The sequence below is a fragment of the Cyprinus carpio genome, chromosome B2 (genome assembly GCF_018340385.1).
Source record: "Cyprinus carpio isolate SPL01 chromosome B2, ASM1834038v1, whole genome shotgun sequence".
Lineage (NCBI taxonomy): Eukaryota > Metazoa > Chordata > Actinopteri > Cypriniformes > Cyprinidae > Cyprinus > Cyprinus carpio.
In genome coordinates this window covers 515,013-533,254 of record NC_056598.1, presented here as the reverse complement: position 1 = coordinate 533,254, position 18,242 = coordinate 515,013, and the positions used below count along the sequence as shown (strand labels likewise).

Below are 18,242 nucleotides of genomic sequence, written 5' to 3'. Positions count from 1 at the left end.
CAACTCATTGCCAGCTGGGGGGAAATGAAAGACACCTTCAGATACACAGTCACATTTGTTTAACATGTCAAGTCAAACATGTTGATGTAGCTTACTGACCCTTCACTAAGCCAACCAAAACAGAGTGACCAGTTGCAGCTTAGTGACTATGACTAGCGTTAGCACATTCTTTCAGGCTTTTTCAGTATGACCAAATGGATAAAAAGTTTGGAGGAGTAAAAGAGCATTACAGTATAGGAACACTCTACAAAATTTTAACTCGGTGTTTTAAAATCCTGGCAAACTTTTGAAGCAAAGCCACATGAATTACCTTCATAAGTTATCATATCACTTATCATTAGATGTTGAATTTTGCAGCTCATTTGCTCTGTTTTTACATTTGTATCACCTCTGCTATCATATAATGTTATTTCAGTTTAATTGAGATACTGTTATAATTGTACTAATATTTTGAATTACTTTTTAAAAATATTTGTAAAAACTGTCAGTTTTGTAGCGAAACACAATATCCAAATGTGGCTGTCATTTGGTGAGTGGTGCACTACAAATCATGAATGCAGTTGAAGACGTGAAATATTATTTCCAAGCATACTGTCAGTGCGAGTATATGACACATGGTATGATTTCTGCTGGTAATCACATCCAGTATATTCAAATAATTTCCGGTGGCCTGGCAGCTTCTCCCAGTGCTCCCACTTGTATGCGCAATATAGGCTTTACTCTCAAAATATTATACAATTAATTGCTACGATTTAATACTCGCAATTTTGAATTTATATAATCAAAATATTTTTACTTTATTCTCAAAATATTTCGAACTCTATTCTTGAAATATTTCAACTTTATTCTCAAAATATTTAAACTTTATTCTTGTATTGCTATGACTTTATTCTCATAATTTGTACTTTTTTCTCAGAATATTAATACTTTAATCTCATAATCTTAGATTTTTTTTTTTTTTTTAATTTTTAAAGTGCCAATAAAATGTCGTCGTTGTATCACTTGTTATTTTATTTATTTATTTATTTTTTCTCCAAAGATTACTTAAGTCTTTTCTGGATGCATATTAGCCATTTGGAAGCACATTTTCAAAAAATGAAAATATCCTGAGGTTGCAAACTCCATATGTCTCCATATAAACTTTATACTGCATGCTGATTAGAAAGGTTGAACAGTAGCCAAATCACGCTGATGGCATTTTCTCACTGTGCAAGCTGTTAGCTGGCATTTCTGATTTGCAGTTTTGCACTCAGAGCATTTAACTCCAACCCACATAATATAAGTACTTCCACGTAATAAGCATATTTTGCCAAAAACCATTCATGGATATGAATCCTCTGAAACACTCTGTAAGCTCATCAGACCTACCAATAGTAACCAGGATGGCTTAACAAGGCTTAATTAAGGTTCCTCCTGTGCATGAAAGCACACAGAGCCACACTTACAGTGATGAGACAGGTTGCTCAGGCTGTCTGGTGTGGTGCTGGACACTTGTGTAGGGCTGTGCTCTGCTGTAGTATTAGAGGAGACAGCCGGTTCCTCTGGGCTGGAGGTGAGGAGTGATGAGAGAGTGGTTTCAGCCATACTGTCGGACTGAGATGTCACTGCTGCAGGGGAATCTGGTGCCCGGCCAGCACCTGTCTCATTGGTGATGTTGATGGGGACAGTAGGAGTGACGGCAGTCTCATTTTGAACTGGTGGTGTAATGACAGGTGAGAGGTTAGTTATAGGAAAATAAAATAAGTTGCAACAGTGTCTTTACCAACATTTTTCAAATAACTTCTTTGATTTTTAAAACAAAATTGGTAACAGGACTGGTCAGGACATGATGTTGTTAAGGCCGTTTCACACTGAGTGGGATGCGAAAAAGCGAGGCGAATCGCCAATGAACAGTGCTTTCACACCGTGTGCGAAATGATTGTTCACCTTCTGATAATCATATGTCAATTAGCTTTCATATTTCATGTGTAGAAAAACGTTTCACTCTTTTTTTTAATTTGGGAGATCAGGAGAGTGAAAACGCTGAGACTCATATAAAGCCCTGTTCACACTACAAGCGACTCTTAACAAAAAAGCAACACAATCCTATTCTGGTGACATGAGCAACAGCGACCGTTGGCGACTGGATAGGGTGTGTCCAGCGACGCGACAAAGTTCAGAATCCTCAAATGAAGAGCGACACTAAAGGGAAGAAAACGGTAGAGCTCATGTGATCGTTCTCCTCTCAGCTGTAAATAAACATATGCAGTGGAAGAAAGTAGGCTCTGTTTCTCACTATTTTTGATTTGTATGTACGGATTTAATTTAGATTTAGACTATATTTATTATATTTTTGCCTCCAAAATGTTTGTACTTAGCGGCAAGAAAACCTGATTCGCTATCAAGGCAACCAGTATTGAGAACGTCCACTAGCAACCTCATCGCCATCCACAAGTCACTGCTAGAGTGAATGCAGCTTAACACTCACACACGTGGAAGAAAACAGTTTTTTTTTTATAGGTTAGATGTTTAGGTTGAGAGTTATTAGAATTTTTTTTAAGTATTTAATGTTGAATATGTTATAAGATACCAGCAAGAACTCAGCATCCGCTCTCTTCTCTCTTGCAGGATACTCTTCTTCTGTGTTATTTGTTTTAACTGGTTTTTGAAACTGTACCAGCACTCCGGCATTTTTGTGCAACAGCAACTGCTCCGGGCATATGATCTTAGCTCAAATCTGATTGAACGGCCCATTTCATCGGTCTGCGATGGAGAAAAAATTGATCCTAATTTTCTTGCCCTGCAATGATCGCGCCTGATGTGATTAGCCCCATTGGGATCTATTGTTTCGATTTAAAAGCGTCATCGTGCTGAATTTCACGTTCATTGTGAAAAGGCCTTTAGGCACAATGTAATGAGCTTACCGGGTACACACTGCCGTGTGTCAGGGCTGAGCTCCTCGCCGTCAGGGCAAGCGCAGGTGTATTTGGGTGAGTGTTCACTGATCTGAGGAGCTCGCAGACACAGGAAGTCACAGCCTCCGTTAGTCACGCCACTCAGGTTACAGCTGTCAGGAGCTACACACACACACACACACACACACACACACACAATGATTAATCATCCATCAGTGGCGTTCTCATTGTGTGAGCCACATGGGTCAAACACACTTCATCTTCAGTCTGTGGAGACTGTGGAACTATGATTAATATTTAACAGTAAGCTGTTGACACTTATTGTCTTTTTAAGTCAAAATGAATTAGATGCCGATTAAAACAGAAATGGCAAGCGTGATGGATTACAAAATGTACAAATCCGATAGTGGATTTCATAAGGTGGATTAAAAACTTTATGTTGTACGCCATTATTCAAAATGTCAAAAAGGACTTGAAATAAATAGAAATAGCTGAGTTGAAGTCCACGCACCTGCAGGCTGGCTCAGCTCGTGGAAAACCACTATGTCATGAGGGTCATTGAGGTGCTCGGCAAGACTGGTCACATCCTGTCCTGTGAGTCTGTTTGCACTGTAGACGGCCTCCTTCTCACGGTCCGTCCAGTACACGCGATCCTAAGAGACACACAACAGTCAACACAAGACTTTCACATGTCCTTAAGAAAAGAAAACTGCTAGGTGGTTGCTAGAGGGTTTCTAAGGCAGTGCTATTGTGTTCTGGGTGGTTTAAGGGCATTTCTATGTGGTACTGTAGCTAGGGTGTCTTAGGCGGTTTCTATGGTTTTGCTAAGGTGTTCTGGCTGAATTTGGGGCATTTCTAGGTGGTACTGTAGCTAGGGTGTTCAAGGTTGTTGCTAGGGAGTCTTAGATGGTTTCTATGGTTTTGCTAAGGTGTTATGGACAGTATTAGGGCATTTCTAGGTGGTGCTGTAGCTAAGGTGTTCAAGGTGGTTGCTAGGGAGTCTTCTGTGGTTTCTATGGCATTGCTAAGGTGTTCTGGGCAATTTAGGACTTTTCCTTCCTGATACTGTAGCTAGGGTGTTGTAGGTGATTAGTCTTGGGTGGTTTATATAATGTTGTTAGAGTGTTCTAAGTGGTTTATGGTATTTCTAAGTGAAACTGTAGGGTGTTGTAGGAGGTTGCTAGGATGTCTTAAGGTCCGTTCACATCTCGTGCCTAAAAATGCATGGAAAACGTTAGGCGCACTGCTTTCTGCTTTTTTCCAAAATCGTTCATGCGCTTGCACTCCTGAGGTGTCTGCCGTTGCTTAGCAACCATGACCTGCACTCTCCATAAAGATTTGCTTGCGGCATTCTGAAAAGTTGAAATGTTTTTATCTTGATGTGGCACGGACGCACCTGGAAAAAATGAGCATGTCGCACCGCGTGAGCATCGCGACCGCACTGCTTCCTTTATGATCATGCCTGCTGCGCATCTACATTTAAAATAACAAACTTGAGCATGCAAAAGACGCAATATGTGAACGGCCCCTTAGGTGGTTCCTATGTTGTTGCTTGGGTGTTCTGGGTGGTTTTAGGGCATTTCTAGATGATAGCTAGAGTGATGTGGGGGGCTGCTAGATAGATTCTTTACTGTTATTGGAAGGTTTACAGTTTTGCTTGGTGATTTCTAGGGTGTCCTGGGATGTTCTACATCAGGGGTGGTCAACGTCGGTCCTGGAGAGCCATAGTCCTGCAGAGTTTAGCTCCAACCTTGATTAAAACTCAACTCCAGGACTGAGCATTGAGCAAGCGACGCAGTGAAATGTTCAGTGGCCCACTTAGTTGCTAGGGCATTGCTAGGTTTTTACTAACACATCCTAGGGCATTTCTAGGTGGCTGGGAGGGATAATCTGATTGCTTAAAGAGCACCTATTATGACAAGCCCCGCCCACGAATGATGACGATCTGCCCTATTAGCATAGATCCCACCCTGAGTTGATTCGCAAAGATGGACCAATACCAACTGTTCGTTATCCAACTAGTGAATCCAACTTTATATTCAGGACACGCAAATACCTCACTTTATTTTGTTAATGTGTGCAAATCACCTTTGTGAATGTGCTTGATAACACGTTGTATCTTACTGTATTCACAGAGACCAGAGCTATGTTATTATTTTTAATTTTTAACCCAAGAACATTCACCATCTGTATAATTAATAAATGCACCTTTATTGATTCTTAAAAATAAATAACAACATAGCTCTGGTTCCTGTGAATATAGTCAGAGACAGTGCTAGCTTTAGCCACACTAGCTGTGCTGCATTCTAACAAGCACATTCAGAAAGGCAATTTGCAAAGATTCACATAATATAGAAGTTGGTTCACAAACAGTTGGTATTGATCCATTTTTGAACATTCTATTCGCTGTGTGACATTCTACAGTTTTGTTGTTACTGGAGTATCTGAAGCGTGAGCTGTAAAGGATCCGCTATCTTCTGGAAGGGAGCGGGGAGTATCAGCTTATTTGCATTTAAAGAGACAAACACACAAACAGTGTGTTTTTGCTCTTACCCAAAAATAGGCATAGTGTACTAAATGATCTGTGGCGTATTTTGAGCTGAAACTTCACAGACACATTCTTGGGACACCCAAGATAACTTTAAAAAGTTATCCTCTCTTCAAAACACGTGACTTGAAATATACTATAGCACAGCAGTGGGGGACATGTTTAGCATGCTAAAATTTTATATTTTGGATAATGGGTTTGTCAAAATATAGTGATGTAAACACACATACAGTAAGCAAACACAGTACTTAGAAAATAGCAAACATCACTCAGAAAATGAAGAGGTACAAAGCAAAGCATCTCTTCATCAAATCTGCTTGCATCATATACATTGAAGTTTGCTTGAAACAATGAAAATGAATTCATTAAGGAGCATCCTGTGTAAAACAATACTGCCTATTGCCTAGTCTCTCACAAGCAATTAAGCTGCTAAGAAAAAGTTCCACATTAAAAAGTCCCACATTGTTTTCTGTAGAAGCTCCGTTACTAGGGTGAAATCCACAGCAGGATTCTTTGTCCAGCAAGACCTTTAATTCTGCGGCTGATGTGTAGGTGTGTAAAACCTTCAGCCCTGCTCTGCTGTGAGAGGAAGTCAATCTTAGATTAGTGTGCTCACCACTACTTGAGCCGTGCTTGTGTGAAAATACTATAATCTTCTTTCTTCCTATCATAACTCTGCCCAAGACCCATCCCTACGTTACCTTGGAGACCGCAGAGCTAAAGCAGCAAAACAATAAAGGGAATTGTCCCACATAAAATACAATATATCACTGAAGTAGGATGTTGAACATGAATAATTCTGAGCATGTTTCAGTTTTACATTTAAAGTGGCCTCAGAGACAGCTTCAATCAATTTCCACGCTCTTCCACAGCCCATAATAGCCACTCACCTACACACGGCATTTCTACAGATGTTTTAGTGATATATAATATATCGCCCAGGGCAACTATGTTTCTGATTTTTGTCTGTTTTGAGACTAGTTGTACCTAATAAGCCTGCTGAGTCAATAAACAGTGGATTAATGGACATCTTTGCTAATCACATGTAATATATTTAATGTGAATGACAATAATTCATTAAGACAATATTTGGAAATTTTGAGATGATCAAATTAGACAGTCCCTCTTGCATCAGTTCTAAAATTTTTAAGTGACTAAATACGCGACCATTCAAAACTGTGAAAGACATTAATACTTCTACTCCACAAGGATGCATTAAATCAACTAAAAGTGACAGTAAAAACATTTATATTTCAAAGAAATGCTTGAAAATTTACCTTTCTATTCAACAAAGAATCTTTAAGAAAAATTTATTACAGTTTAGACAAAAAAAATATATTAATCGGCACAACTTTTTGACATTGACAAAAATAAGAAATGTTTCTTGAGCAGTAAATCAGCATATTAGAAAGATTTCTGAAGAATCGTGGCACTGAAGACTGGAGTAATGGTGCTGAAAATTCAGCTATGGTCACAGGAATAATGTAATAATATTTCACAATATTACTGTTTTACTTGCCTTATTGAGCATAAGAGACTTCATACTGACACTATTTGAATGGTAGTGTACTAGGCATGATCCATTAAAAAGCTCAACCACCAGAAAATATTGTTTAAATCTTTCCTTAAATTGCATTATATAAATATCTGTATTATATTTGCTATCCTGATATTGCCATTGCCTACTGAAAAATCTATATTTTTTAAAGAATTTTAGTTGTTTTATGGTTAAATTTGGTTCTGGTTGCTGCCGACAGCCTTGTGGGCAACGTACCGATATATAGCACCACTGCACTACGGTTGTCCCGAGTTCAAATCCCACCTTGAGGACCTTTTCCAATCCTGCCCCCCTTTCTATCCCACTTCGCTTCCTGTGAGATCTAAACTGTCCTATCATAATAAAGTAAAGAAAAAAAAAAGAAAAGAAAAGAAAAGAAAAAAAATCCAAAAATGTAATCTGAACTTGATATTCTTGATTTAGCACTAGACTTAAAGCTGTAAGCCTGGAGGAGAAAATAGATCTGGACTACCTCACTGGCCAGAGTCATGCAGCTCTGAAAATGCTGCTATATTAATAAATCACAAAGAGAACAGAAGAAAGGCTTTAGTGCTAAGTCGGCTGTAAGATACTGACCGCACACACACTCTTTTGCATACGGCCCTGTCTGTGTGTGAGCGATAAGACCAGAGCTTCTCAGCAGTGTGAGTGGGAGTTATTATTAAGTGCTGGACTGCCTTGGGCAGCAGTTAAATTCACAGTAATGGACTGATAAATACACACAAACAGACTAGCTGGTGTTAACCACATGCATGTAAACACATACACATTGAGTTTATAAAGAAATAGAAGAAACTGAGACGCACAGGTATAGTATTTAGGAGCCTCACTCACCTCGAACACAGCGAGGGCATATGGATGGCCGAGTCTTTCGCTGGAGGACAGGATGACTCTGCGATGGGCCCCGTTTAAATCCACGCTGCAGATCAGGTGCAGTTTTGAGTCCACCCAGTACAAGCGCTTACCAACCACATCTGCATTCAGAGACACAACGCTGCAGTCAAACAGTTCAGCCTTACTGATTCATAAAGAGTGCATAAAGTGCATAAAGCTCAACCATTTTAGACTTTTTACAAGCCCATCTCTACCTCTTTCCATAGAGCATAAATAACAGAAGGGAATAACCATAATAATTCCTACCAAGTGTGATTCCATTGGGCCACTCGATGTCGTCAGACACCAGCACCTGGCGATCTACTCCGTTCATGCCAGCCTTCTCGATCCTGGCCCTGATGCCCCAGTCAGACCAATACATGAACCTGTGAAAGCAAAGCATTTATCATAAAAAAAAGTTTAATCTTCCATGTAAACAAAACCTGGATCTGGATTTTTAAAAAATACAGAAAAAATGCAATTCATACATACATGACCTGAATACACCAACATTTATAATTTCTAAAATTATAAAAACTAAAATTTATTTTGATATTTTTGATTTTGTATCGAAAATGTCAGGGTAGTACAACTGTCCTGATGACAAAAACAAAGAGAAAAGCTGCAGTAAAATAATATAATTCTTGTGAATATTAGTGTCATAGCCATATTAAAGTCATGTAGAAAAATCATGAAAGAGGAAATTATGTGAAGTAAGTCTTTTACAGTCAGATCATTTAACCCCTTAATCGTCATTCGGGACAAATCTGGGCAAAATAATAAAAAAATAAATAAACTAAAATAAAAAAAATCTAAACGGTTAAAGACTTGGCTACTTTTCGTAAGTTTGCCACCTGAACACACACACAAAAAAGAGGACTCGATTCAACAAAGTGGTTGAAAAAAAATAAATAATAAATAAATAAATACATGCCTAAAAATGGGCACCCATAGGAAATGATTGGGAAATACTAAAATTCAATGCATTTTTTTTTATTTGTCCAATAAAAATCAATAAATCACGGTGCATATCAAACACTCGCACACACAAACCCATTTTCAAACCATTGAATGAGCCTATAACACAGCAAGTATTTTTAATTTTGTTGAATAAAAACAGTCACTCACACATACAAAACCAAAGAATTGAATGAGCCAAGCTTTTTTTTTTTTGTGCCACTCAGCCACTGTGCACGCACACACACACACACACACACACACACACACACACACACACACACACACACACACACACACACACACACACACACATACACACTTCAAAGTCAGATCAAAGCTCTACTGCATGATTTGTTGATGAAAATGTCAAAAAAAAAATGTCTGGAACATGCTACTTCCCAGGTTTATTGTTTATTCTTACCTGTCTGGGACCATTGGTTTCATTTTACTTTGAGTTATTGAAATTTGATGTTTTTTATTAGAAATAAATGATTACTCATACTTTGTCTGTTTCTTATAACATGGTCAGATTTGTCTGTTTTTTTTTTTTTATTCTACACTTTTAACATGATAAAATCTAAAACTTAAGAGGTTAGGTTCATAACAACAATGGTTGATTTCAGCCTATATGGTTTTGGTTGTCTGAACTTACTGGAATGTTTTTTTTTTTTTTCTTTTTTTACAGAAGTATAAGAAATATTAAATATATAGCATATTCTTTTATTTATTTATTTATTTTTTTAAAAAATGGGATCACAGCTGAGACCTTCATGCCCAAATTTATCCAAGAATGACAAGTTAAGAGCTGATATATGAAGGATGCTTAAGGGTTACTTTAATAATTTTAAATTGTTTTTATTTATTTTATGTTTTCCATTTTTATTACAATTTTAGCTTAAGTTTTAATTTTATGTGCTTTTGTCGTTTTTATTTTTTTTTTCATCTCTTTATTTTTTTAATTATCCTGTGTTGCAGTTTTAGCAATTTTAGTATTTTAACAAACATTTTATTTCAGTTAGTTGATAAGGCAACATAAACTTATTTTTAACTATTTTATCTATCATTTTAGTTAACAAAAACAACACTTAATGTCATGGTGTGTGGTTCTCCAAAAACTTAATGATATTGTGAAATGTGAAATGTTAAAGTATGAAAAATGTGAAAATATGTTATCTTTCATTTGATGGATACACATCACATTTTTTTTGGAGTCATTAAACCTTTCCTGAAAATGGTCTACATGTTTTTCAAAACTAGATGAAACTAACATGAATACAAATAGCACATTTCTAACTTGGAATATTATTTTTAAACTAGATGTGTAAAAAATCTTTCTCTCTTTTACTATTACAGTTATCTTAAGATCAGAGCAGACCTAAATGACTTATTCAAATAGTTTTGTCCATCAACAAGAGAACCACTTTGTGGCATTCACTATTGTGAGCAAACAACATCATACTTGAAACCATTTATATGAGCAGTAAGGTTATCTCTATGGTTTGATAGAATTCAATAACATTTCCTCTGTAATACTCCACAGCCTCCATGTGCATCTTTTATCATCTCAGTGTCCTTTAAATGCAGTCTGGCCTTTTGTGGTTTTGTCAGTTGGATGGCAGTGATGTGTCTGATAGCTGCTCACCCTCTCTCTGGATCCACAGCGATGGCTCGTGGTTCGCTCAGATCGGTGCTGATCAGCACGCGTCTCCTGCTGCCATCCGCTGAAGCCACAGAGATGGTCCTGTCACCCGAGTCGGTCCAGTAGAGGTTGTGCTGGACCCAGTCCAGTGCCAGACCCTCAGGGGAATGCAGATGGGAGTCGATCAGAGTAACGTGTCGAGACGGGTCACTGGCCTCGTGGATGTAAGCACTGCAGAGACATGCAGACAACGAGTCCAACAGTCAAACTGAACGACTTCAATTGTGATTGTTTTATAGATAGAGATAGAATGAGGAAAAATCATTTGCCCACAAACTGCATCCACTGACATTTATTTTGTAAAACCACTAATAGCCAAAAATACTGTCTATAAATTTATAATGCAGAATGTCATTTCCATCAAGCATTTTTTAATGATATCCCAAAATCCACCCCCCCACCCCAAAAAAAATATTCTGTTTCTGTTCTGTTTTTTTTTTTAAAGAGGTCTCTTATGCTCACCGAAGATGCATTTATTTGATCAAATGAATAAAATATTATTATAATTTCAAATGACTGTTTTCTATTTGAATATATTTTAAAATATAATTTATTCCTGTGATCAAAGCTGAATTTTTAGCATCATTACTCCAGTCTTCAGTGTCACATGATCCTTTAGAAATCATTCTGATATCATGATTTACTGCTCAAGAAACATTTATTAATATTATCAATGATGAAAACAGTTTTGATTTCTAATATTTTTGTGGAATCCTTAATACGTTTTTCCAGATTCTTTGATGAATAGGAAAGTTCAAAAGAACAGCATTTATTTGAAATAGAAATCTTTAGTAACATTATAAATGTCTTTACTGTTACTTCTGGTTAATTTAATGCATCATTTCTGATAAAAAAAAAATACATATTTTAAAAAAAAAGTATTTATTAATTATTTGACCCCAAACTTAACAGTAATGTACAAGCTAATTTTTTATTACCATTTTTATTTTATTTTCTTTCAAAACTCCCTAAAAGTGATCATGTGTCACTATAAACAAAAACTATGCAAATGTAAATTTATTGTTTTATGCACTGTTAATGAATGAAAGTAATTGCATGTTTTTTAATTCATATTTCGGAAATTTTATTTGCATCTTGGTGTTTCCATCCACCAATTTTTTTTGTGTTATCCCAAAATTCATAGAAAAATGTGTCAATGGAAGACTCACTAATATAGCACACTACATTTGGAAAAGTTCATTATCGTATACTGCATATTCACAAACTTTACATTTATAAAACATATAAGGCCTATATAATGTGCAGAATGCAATAAACCGCTGGTTAGTTGCCCATACAAACATAATCCTTTTGTCTGAAGTATGCTTTATTAAACATTATTTATGTTCTGATTTTTAACTAAAACACGTTTTCTAGTACTCAACACTTCTCTTGATCTGAAGTGTTCATGAGTGCCACAGGTGTCTAAATGAATGAATGGCCCTGTAGGGCTTCAACGCACCCCTCAGCCTTCTATTATCAGCTTCAATATCATCCCAAACTAGTTCAAGCTCACAGCGGATCAGTTACGGCTAATGACTTTGGACTTTATCCTCACTTATAAGTCCAAAAGAGACAGACGAGAGGCAGGGAGAGAGAGGGCAGGGGCAGAGTGCTGCCGTTTAATAAGATAGCACATAATTTTGAGCAGCCGCAGAGGTATCTATTATTAGGAAAGTGAATGTCCCTAATTAGCGAGATCACATGGAATGTGCAAATCAGGAGGAAAGGGAGATGGACCGTGGAAAAATGAGTCAAGAGGTTCTTTGCGAATTTATATGAATTTGTAACAAAGCCAGACCTTCAAATGGCAAGAGTCAAAACCTTTTCTGTATTACATTACACATGTGTTTGACCTGCTGTCTACACAGGGCACTTTGAAGGAAAAACAAGCATTGCAGGGTCATTACAAAAAAAAAAAAAAACTTTTTCCATCCAAACCAAAACATTTTCAAAGGGTTCAAATGATTTACATTTCACTATCAAAATTGGTGATATTATAAAAATCTTACTATTATTAACTTTTTAACAACCTTTTTAACCCCATGGAATTTTGCTGTTTTTATCATTTCTGCTGTTATTATGCTATAAATCCTGTTTTTCTGATAAAGGAGTTTTACAAAAGTGTTTTAAAAGCTCACACGGATTTAATTCACAAATAGCAGACATTAATTGACAAATAATGGCAGCACTTTATTTTACATTCATGTTTCACGTGCTCATATAGTGATTAACTGGGTAATAACTACGTATATAGTTAAACCTGAACCTACCCCTAAACCTAACACTAACTTTATATTGTAGATAAGAACATTGTAAGTATCATTATCAGTATTGTAAAAAAAGATAACATATGGTACATCCAAAAAAAAAAAAATGCATAATGCATAAAAATATGCATAAATTCTATTCATTAACAGTGCATCATGCTTTTGTCAGTTTTTTTTGGCAACACATGAACAGTTTTAGGGTGTTTTGCCCTAAGACCTAAGAGTTCTAACTTGTAAATTACGTTGTGGAGTTTGTAAGATTGTATTATTATTATTATTATTATTTTAAAGAAATTAATGCTTTTATTAATAAAAATGCATTAAATTAATCAAAAGTGACAGGTAAGACATTTATAATGTAGAAAAGATTTCTACTTCAAATAAATGCTGTTCTTTTGAACTTTTTACTCATCAAAAATGCCTTTAAAAAGTATCACAGTTTACACACACACACACACACACACACACACACACACACACACACACACACACACACACACACACACACACACACACACACAATCACATAAAATAAGCAACTAAAATTTGTAATCAGAAATGTTTCTTGAGAAGAAATCAGCATATCAGAATGATTTCTAAAGGATCATCTGACACTGAAGACTGCAGTAATGATGCTGAAACTGAATAAATAAAATTTTTAAATATATAACTATTATTTTAAATTGTAATAATACTTAACAATAATCAAATAAATGCAAGCTTAGAGAGCATAAGAAACTTCTTTAAATTTTTTTTTAAAATCTTACTCACCCCAAACGTTGGAGAAGCAGTGTGTACAGTATATACACACATATTCCCAAGGAACACAGGCATGATCACTTCTGAATGGCACACCCACATAATCTTTGTTTCAGTAATAAATGTTTCATAAGTGTTGTTTTTCTGCCTCTCTGCATCTCATTTTAATTAATTTCACTAGAGAGAGCGTTATCTGGAGAGTAACGGTCTGAGTGTGTTAGGGAGGGATATGTAAATAAATTGAGCCATATCTCCTGAGTTTTAAATAATTAACACATCACAAGCATGTGAAGCAGCACTTTGCTGTTAAATGAAGCCTGGCTCTCATAGTAAAGGCTTGCTTTTAAGTGCTCAGCTAAACCTAGGTCTGCAGGATTATGACAAAAATCATAATTGTCGATTATTCCCTTGACATTGTAATTGCGATTATTAATTACGATTATCACAATTTACACTGAATGATGTTTATACCATTGTTTGATGCTGAAAACAAGCTGAAAACACTCTAAATGAAAAACCTCTAGTGCTTTTCTATAGTATTAAGCCTCAAATGTCAACTATACATCGGATTGGTTTCTTTTTTAAATTATAAAAAAGTAAAAATATAAATGGTATTATAATGTTATACTAAATCTAAAATTAAAATAATAGGAAACAACCTTAAGATAACATGTAGAAAGAAAAAAACGCATCTTAAGCACGCAGAATAACATAAGTGGACAATGACGATTAATTGCCGCTTTGAACGATTACGTAATTGTGGCATCCATAATTGTAAATGCGATTAGAAATTCGAGTAATTGTGCAGCCCTAGCTAAACCACTACCATATTTACAGCATAATAACCCAAAGGTGAAGATGTGGTCACCTGTATATTTTGTGTTGAAAACGGTCACACCAGTACATGCGGTTCGCGGCGACGTTGATATCAATGGCCACTGCGTTCTTCTGAGTAGGAACCACCTGTGTGTAGTCCCTCTTCACCAGGTCAATGCGTCTGATCTCGTGCCTGTTCGTGAACATCAGGTAAGGGCTTTTTCCTAAAACAAGCACCAAGACGAGATCACAGAGAGTTCACAGACGACTCGTTCGCGAAACAAAGAAAAGCTTTCTATCCATGTTTACAAGTGCCACAGGTTTTCGCACTTTGCTACAACACTGCAGCTCTGGTCCGCTAGTTTAACAAGCACCTAACTAGCATAAATCAACCTGGAAATGACCTTTATTGTAAGGGTAATGAAGATAAAAGGTCAGAAACCATAAAAGACATCTGTTTTTTATAGGAATGTCTTACCTTCAGCTTTGCAGGTCTTGCTTACGGGGTCCATCTCATAACCCTGGTGACATTCACACTTGAAATCTCCTTTCAGATTAATGCAGATCTGACTGCAGGCATCAGGGTTCTCACACTCATCGATATCTGTGGAGTAAACAGACACAAGTGACTGCAGACATGCTCACTCGCTCAAGACAACTGAATATCATTACTACATCGTATACAGTATATAGGAAATGTTTTGACCTGCTATTGATCAAGAGCACATCATTCCCTTCAAATGTAGTTCTTACAGTGAGACCTTTTGAGTTTGTCATATATAGAGAGAGCTGATATATAAGTCGTAGCAGAACACAGTGCCTGTAAGCTGAAAGCGCACCTTCTTTCCCAATATGAAATTCAGTTAAATCAGCTTTACTTTTACTGTCAGTTCATCTCATCATTGAGCCAGGCCTCACCTCCACATGTCCTCTTATCCAGTAGCTTAAAGCCAGCTGGACACTGGCACTCGTATCCGATGGGACGGTCCACACAGATGTGTGAGCAGCCTCCATTGTTAAGCAAGCATTCATTCAAACCTTTAAAAGAGAGAAGAGATGGTTTAAGATGTAGATTTTGAAAGGAACACTGCCCTCCAAAAGTTTGGAAATGCTCCAAGTGACATTTTGGGCAATGTAAAAATATCAATGCACAATTGATGTTGACAAGAACAGGTTTCCCTCGTATTAAAGCAAACAGCTTATGCCTTGTGAAAAAGAAATGCATTTAATTGTATTGAACATGCACTTGTAGTGTTCCTCAAATCTTAAAAGTTTATTTTTTGAAGTAAGTCGCTTTGGATAAAAGCGTTGCTAAATGACTAAAATAAATAATAAATAAATAAATAATATTAACGATTAAATAAAAGGCCACTTAAACAATGACTTAAGTGGACTTTTAAAAGTACATTTTAAAAGATAATGTTTTAATACTCTTTTGTCATGCTTTGAAGTACACTTCTTTTTATGTTGACTAGCACACTAAAGCATGTGTAAAGTACTTGATATTAATATTAACTGTAGTGATTTATTCAATATAACATTTAAAATTAATATATTTTGAAAGTACTAATTTGTAACTTCATCTGTCAGAACTATGGACTTGTCTGTGTGTGTTTTTCCCCTGTGATCCAGTTTCTGTCTCTCCATGGTTGTTGATTAGTCCCCAGGTGTGTCTCCTTAGTTCCCTCATTATCCTGTCTTTAATAGCCCCAGTCCTTTCAGTTCAGTTTTGTCGGGTCTACCAGTCAAGTATGTGTGTCTTCCTCCTGTTCTCCATGTTGGATTTACCCCTGTGTTGGACTCTTTCGATTATCCTCGGCTCCGTGTTCCTTCCGGCAGCGTAGTGTGACAGAAGACACGACCAATAATCAGTGTAAATTGCGTGTCTACCCTCCGTTTGTTTTCTGGTTTTCCTCAGTCCTTTTTCTTTCGTTGTGTTTCATGGATCCCCTCCTTTGCCCCGAATTCCTCCTCCTCCTGTTGGAGCAGGAAGGACGATCTCTAGAGGACCATACCAGTTGTTGTTAGCTCACATCACCAGCTACCCAGATGACGTGCAAGTACAGAGTGTTGTCATCTGAAGATGGTCCTCGGGAGGAATTCGCCGCCTTTGTGGAGTGGACTCCCAGTGGCTCCACCTCAGCTCCTAGCTCCCTCGCCTCCACCGTCAACCATCGATCCATCAGCTCCACCGGGCTCCCTCGTCCCTCCGGCTCCGCCTTGGTCGGGCGTCAACCTGCCATCGCCTTTGGACTCCTCTCCACTGGCTGCGCCTAGTCGCTCCGTCCCAACAGCTCCGTTTGGCTTCTTCCTCCCGCCAGCTCTATCTTGGATCTCAGTCGCTCTGGCTCTTCGCCGCGGATCTCTGGATCTCTGCCTCGGTCGCCAGAGCCCTCGGCTCCACCCTGGCCCCCCGGATCCTCGGCATCCCCGTGGCTCGTTGGCTCTCTATCTCCGCCTCAGGCTCCTCCTCTACCTGCTCCGCCTCCATTGGTCGGCCCCCTGGAGTCGGCGGCCATTCCTCCTCCATGGCTCCTCCCATCATCGGCTCCACCTTGGGCCGCTGTTATGGCTGTGGCCTGGGTCCAGCTGGACTTCTGCTCCAAGCTCCTCCTGTCTCCTCCCTCCGTGGTCTCTGTCCTCCACCGAAGCCTCCTCCCAAGCTCCCACCTATGCCTCCTCCTGTTGTTGCCTATGGTGCGAGGACGCACCTTCCGGGAGGGGGGTGAAATGTCAGAACTATGGACTTGTCTGTGTGTGTTTTTCCTCTGTGACCCAGTTTCTGTCTCTCCTTGGTTGTTGATTAGTTCCCTGGTTTGTCTCCTTAGTTCCCTCATTATCCTGTCTTTAATCCAGTCCTTTCAGTTCAGTTTTGTCGGGTCTACCAGTCAAGTATGTGTGTCTTCCTACAGTTCTGCATGTTGGATTTACCCCTGTGTTGGATTAATGAAGACTCTTTCGATTATCCTCGGCTCCGTGTTCCTTCCAGCAGCGTAGTGTGACATCATCATTATAAATGTGCATTACAAATATATCTACACAAGATTCAATAGAAATTACATTAAATATATTTTTAACATAATTGAGTGTGAGAAAAGAATTTTATTTTTGAAAAACTTTTTTTAAGTATATTATTTCCATAAAAGTACTATTTTTAAAAAGTGCTTAATTTTTAACAAGGGTTGAATGACTAGATGATTTCTTTCACTTTAATGCAAAATACAAGCCATAAGAAAACAATTTTCACTCGTTGTATGCAGTGATATATGATTAAGTCATGTTATAATAACAACAACCGAGGCGTGCTGGTAGTAATAATAGCTAGTGCTAAGTAGGTGTAGTCCAAATATAATTTAGACACATTCCTATGTTGTCAGTAATTATTTTTGTATCTGTCTAATTTGCTCCACTTGTTTAATACTGTTGTGCCTTGCTTGTACCGGAAAACATGAGCCACAAGCTTTTTCTGTCATGTGGCAAAGAAATTTAAATTCTTCATTTACGTGAGAGAGAGTGGCTGTCTATATTAGAGCAATAACAACAAACCATAATTACCATCTTCAGGCCTCATCTACATTCCCAAAGGCCCATTAAAAAAACACACACACACAAACAAGTGTGAGCGATATTATAGAGAGAGGGTCAAAACGAGGTTGAAACTTTCAGGCACTGAACCATCTTGACTTGGTGTGTTGAAACTAGCATTGCATTGTTTGCAGTTGAATCCCAAGAACATATTGTGTATGAAAGCTTGAGTGAGCAGCAAGACATATTGAGCATTCTGCACACAATAATTTAATGAGGCAAGATGGAGACGGCTGTGCGGGCAAGAAACGAGCAACAATGTGCTTTCTCTTTCTTCTGC

The 18,242-nt window shown here is 37.6% G+C and overlaps 1 protein-coding gene across 1 annotated transcript in view; it reads right to left on the bottom strand.

Annotated features, from left to right (window-relative positions):
* The window catches only part of LOC109108377 (low-density lipoprotein receptor-related protein 8-like), a 46,768-nt gene that overhangs the window by 5,032 nt on the left and 23,494 nt on the right, over positions 1–18,242 (bottom strand). The window contains exons 8-17 of the mRNA XM_042719318.1: positions 15,296–15,415; positions 14,856–14,981; positions 14,430–14,601; positions 10,476–10,703; positions 8,141–8,259; positions 7,835–7,974; positions 3,406–3,547; positions 2,904–3,056; positions 1,446–1,694; positions 1–14 (exon numbers count right to left, since the gene is read on the bottom strand). The exon at positions 1–14 is cut by the window's left edge and continues 55 nt beyond it. Of these exons, the coding sequence (XP_042575252.1) occupies positions 1–14; positions 1,446–1,694; positions 2,904–3,056; positions 3,406–3,547; positions 7,835–7,974; positions 8,141–8,259; positions 10,476–10,703; positions 14,430–14,601; positions 14,856–14,981; positions 15,296–15,415 (1,463 nt within the window). The remainder of the gene's footprint in view (positions 15–1,445; positions 1,695–2,903; positions 3,057–3,405; positions 3,548–7,834; positions 7,975–8,140; positions 8,260–10,475; positions 10,704–14,429; positions 14,602–14,855; positions 14,982–15,295; positions 15,416–18,242) is intronic.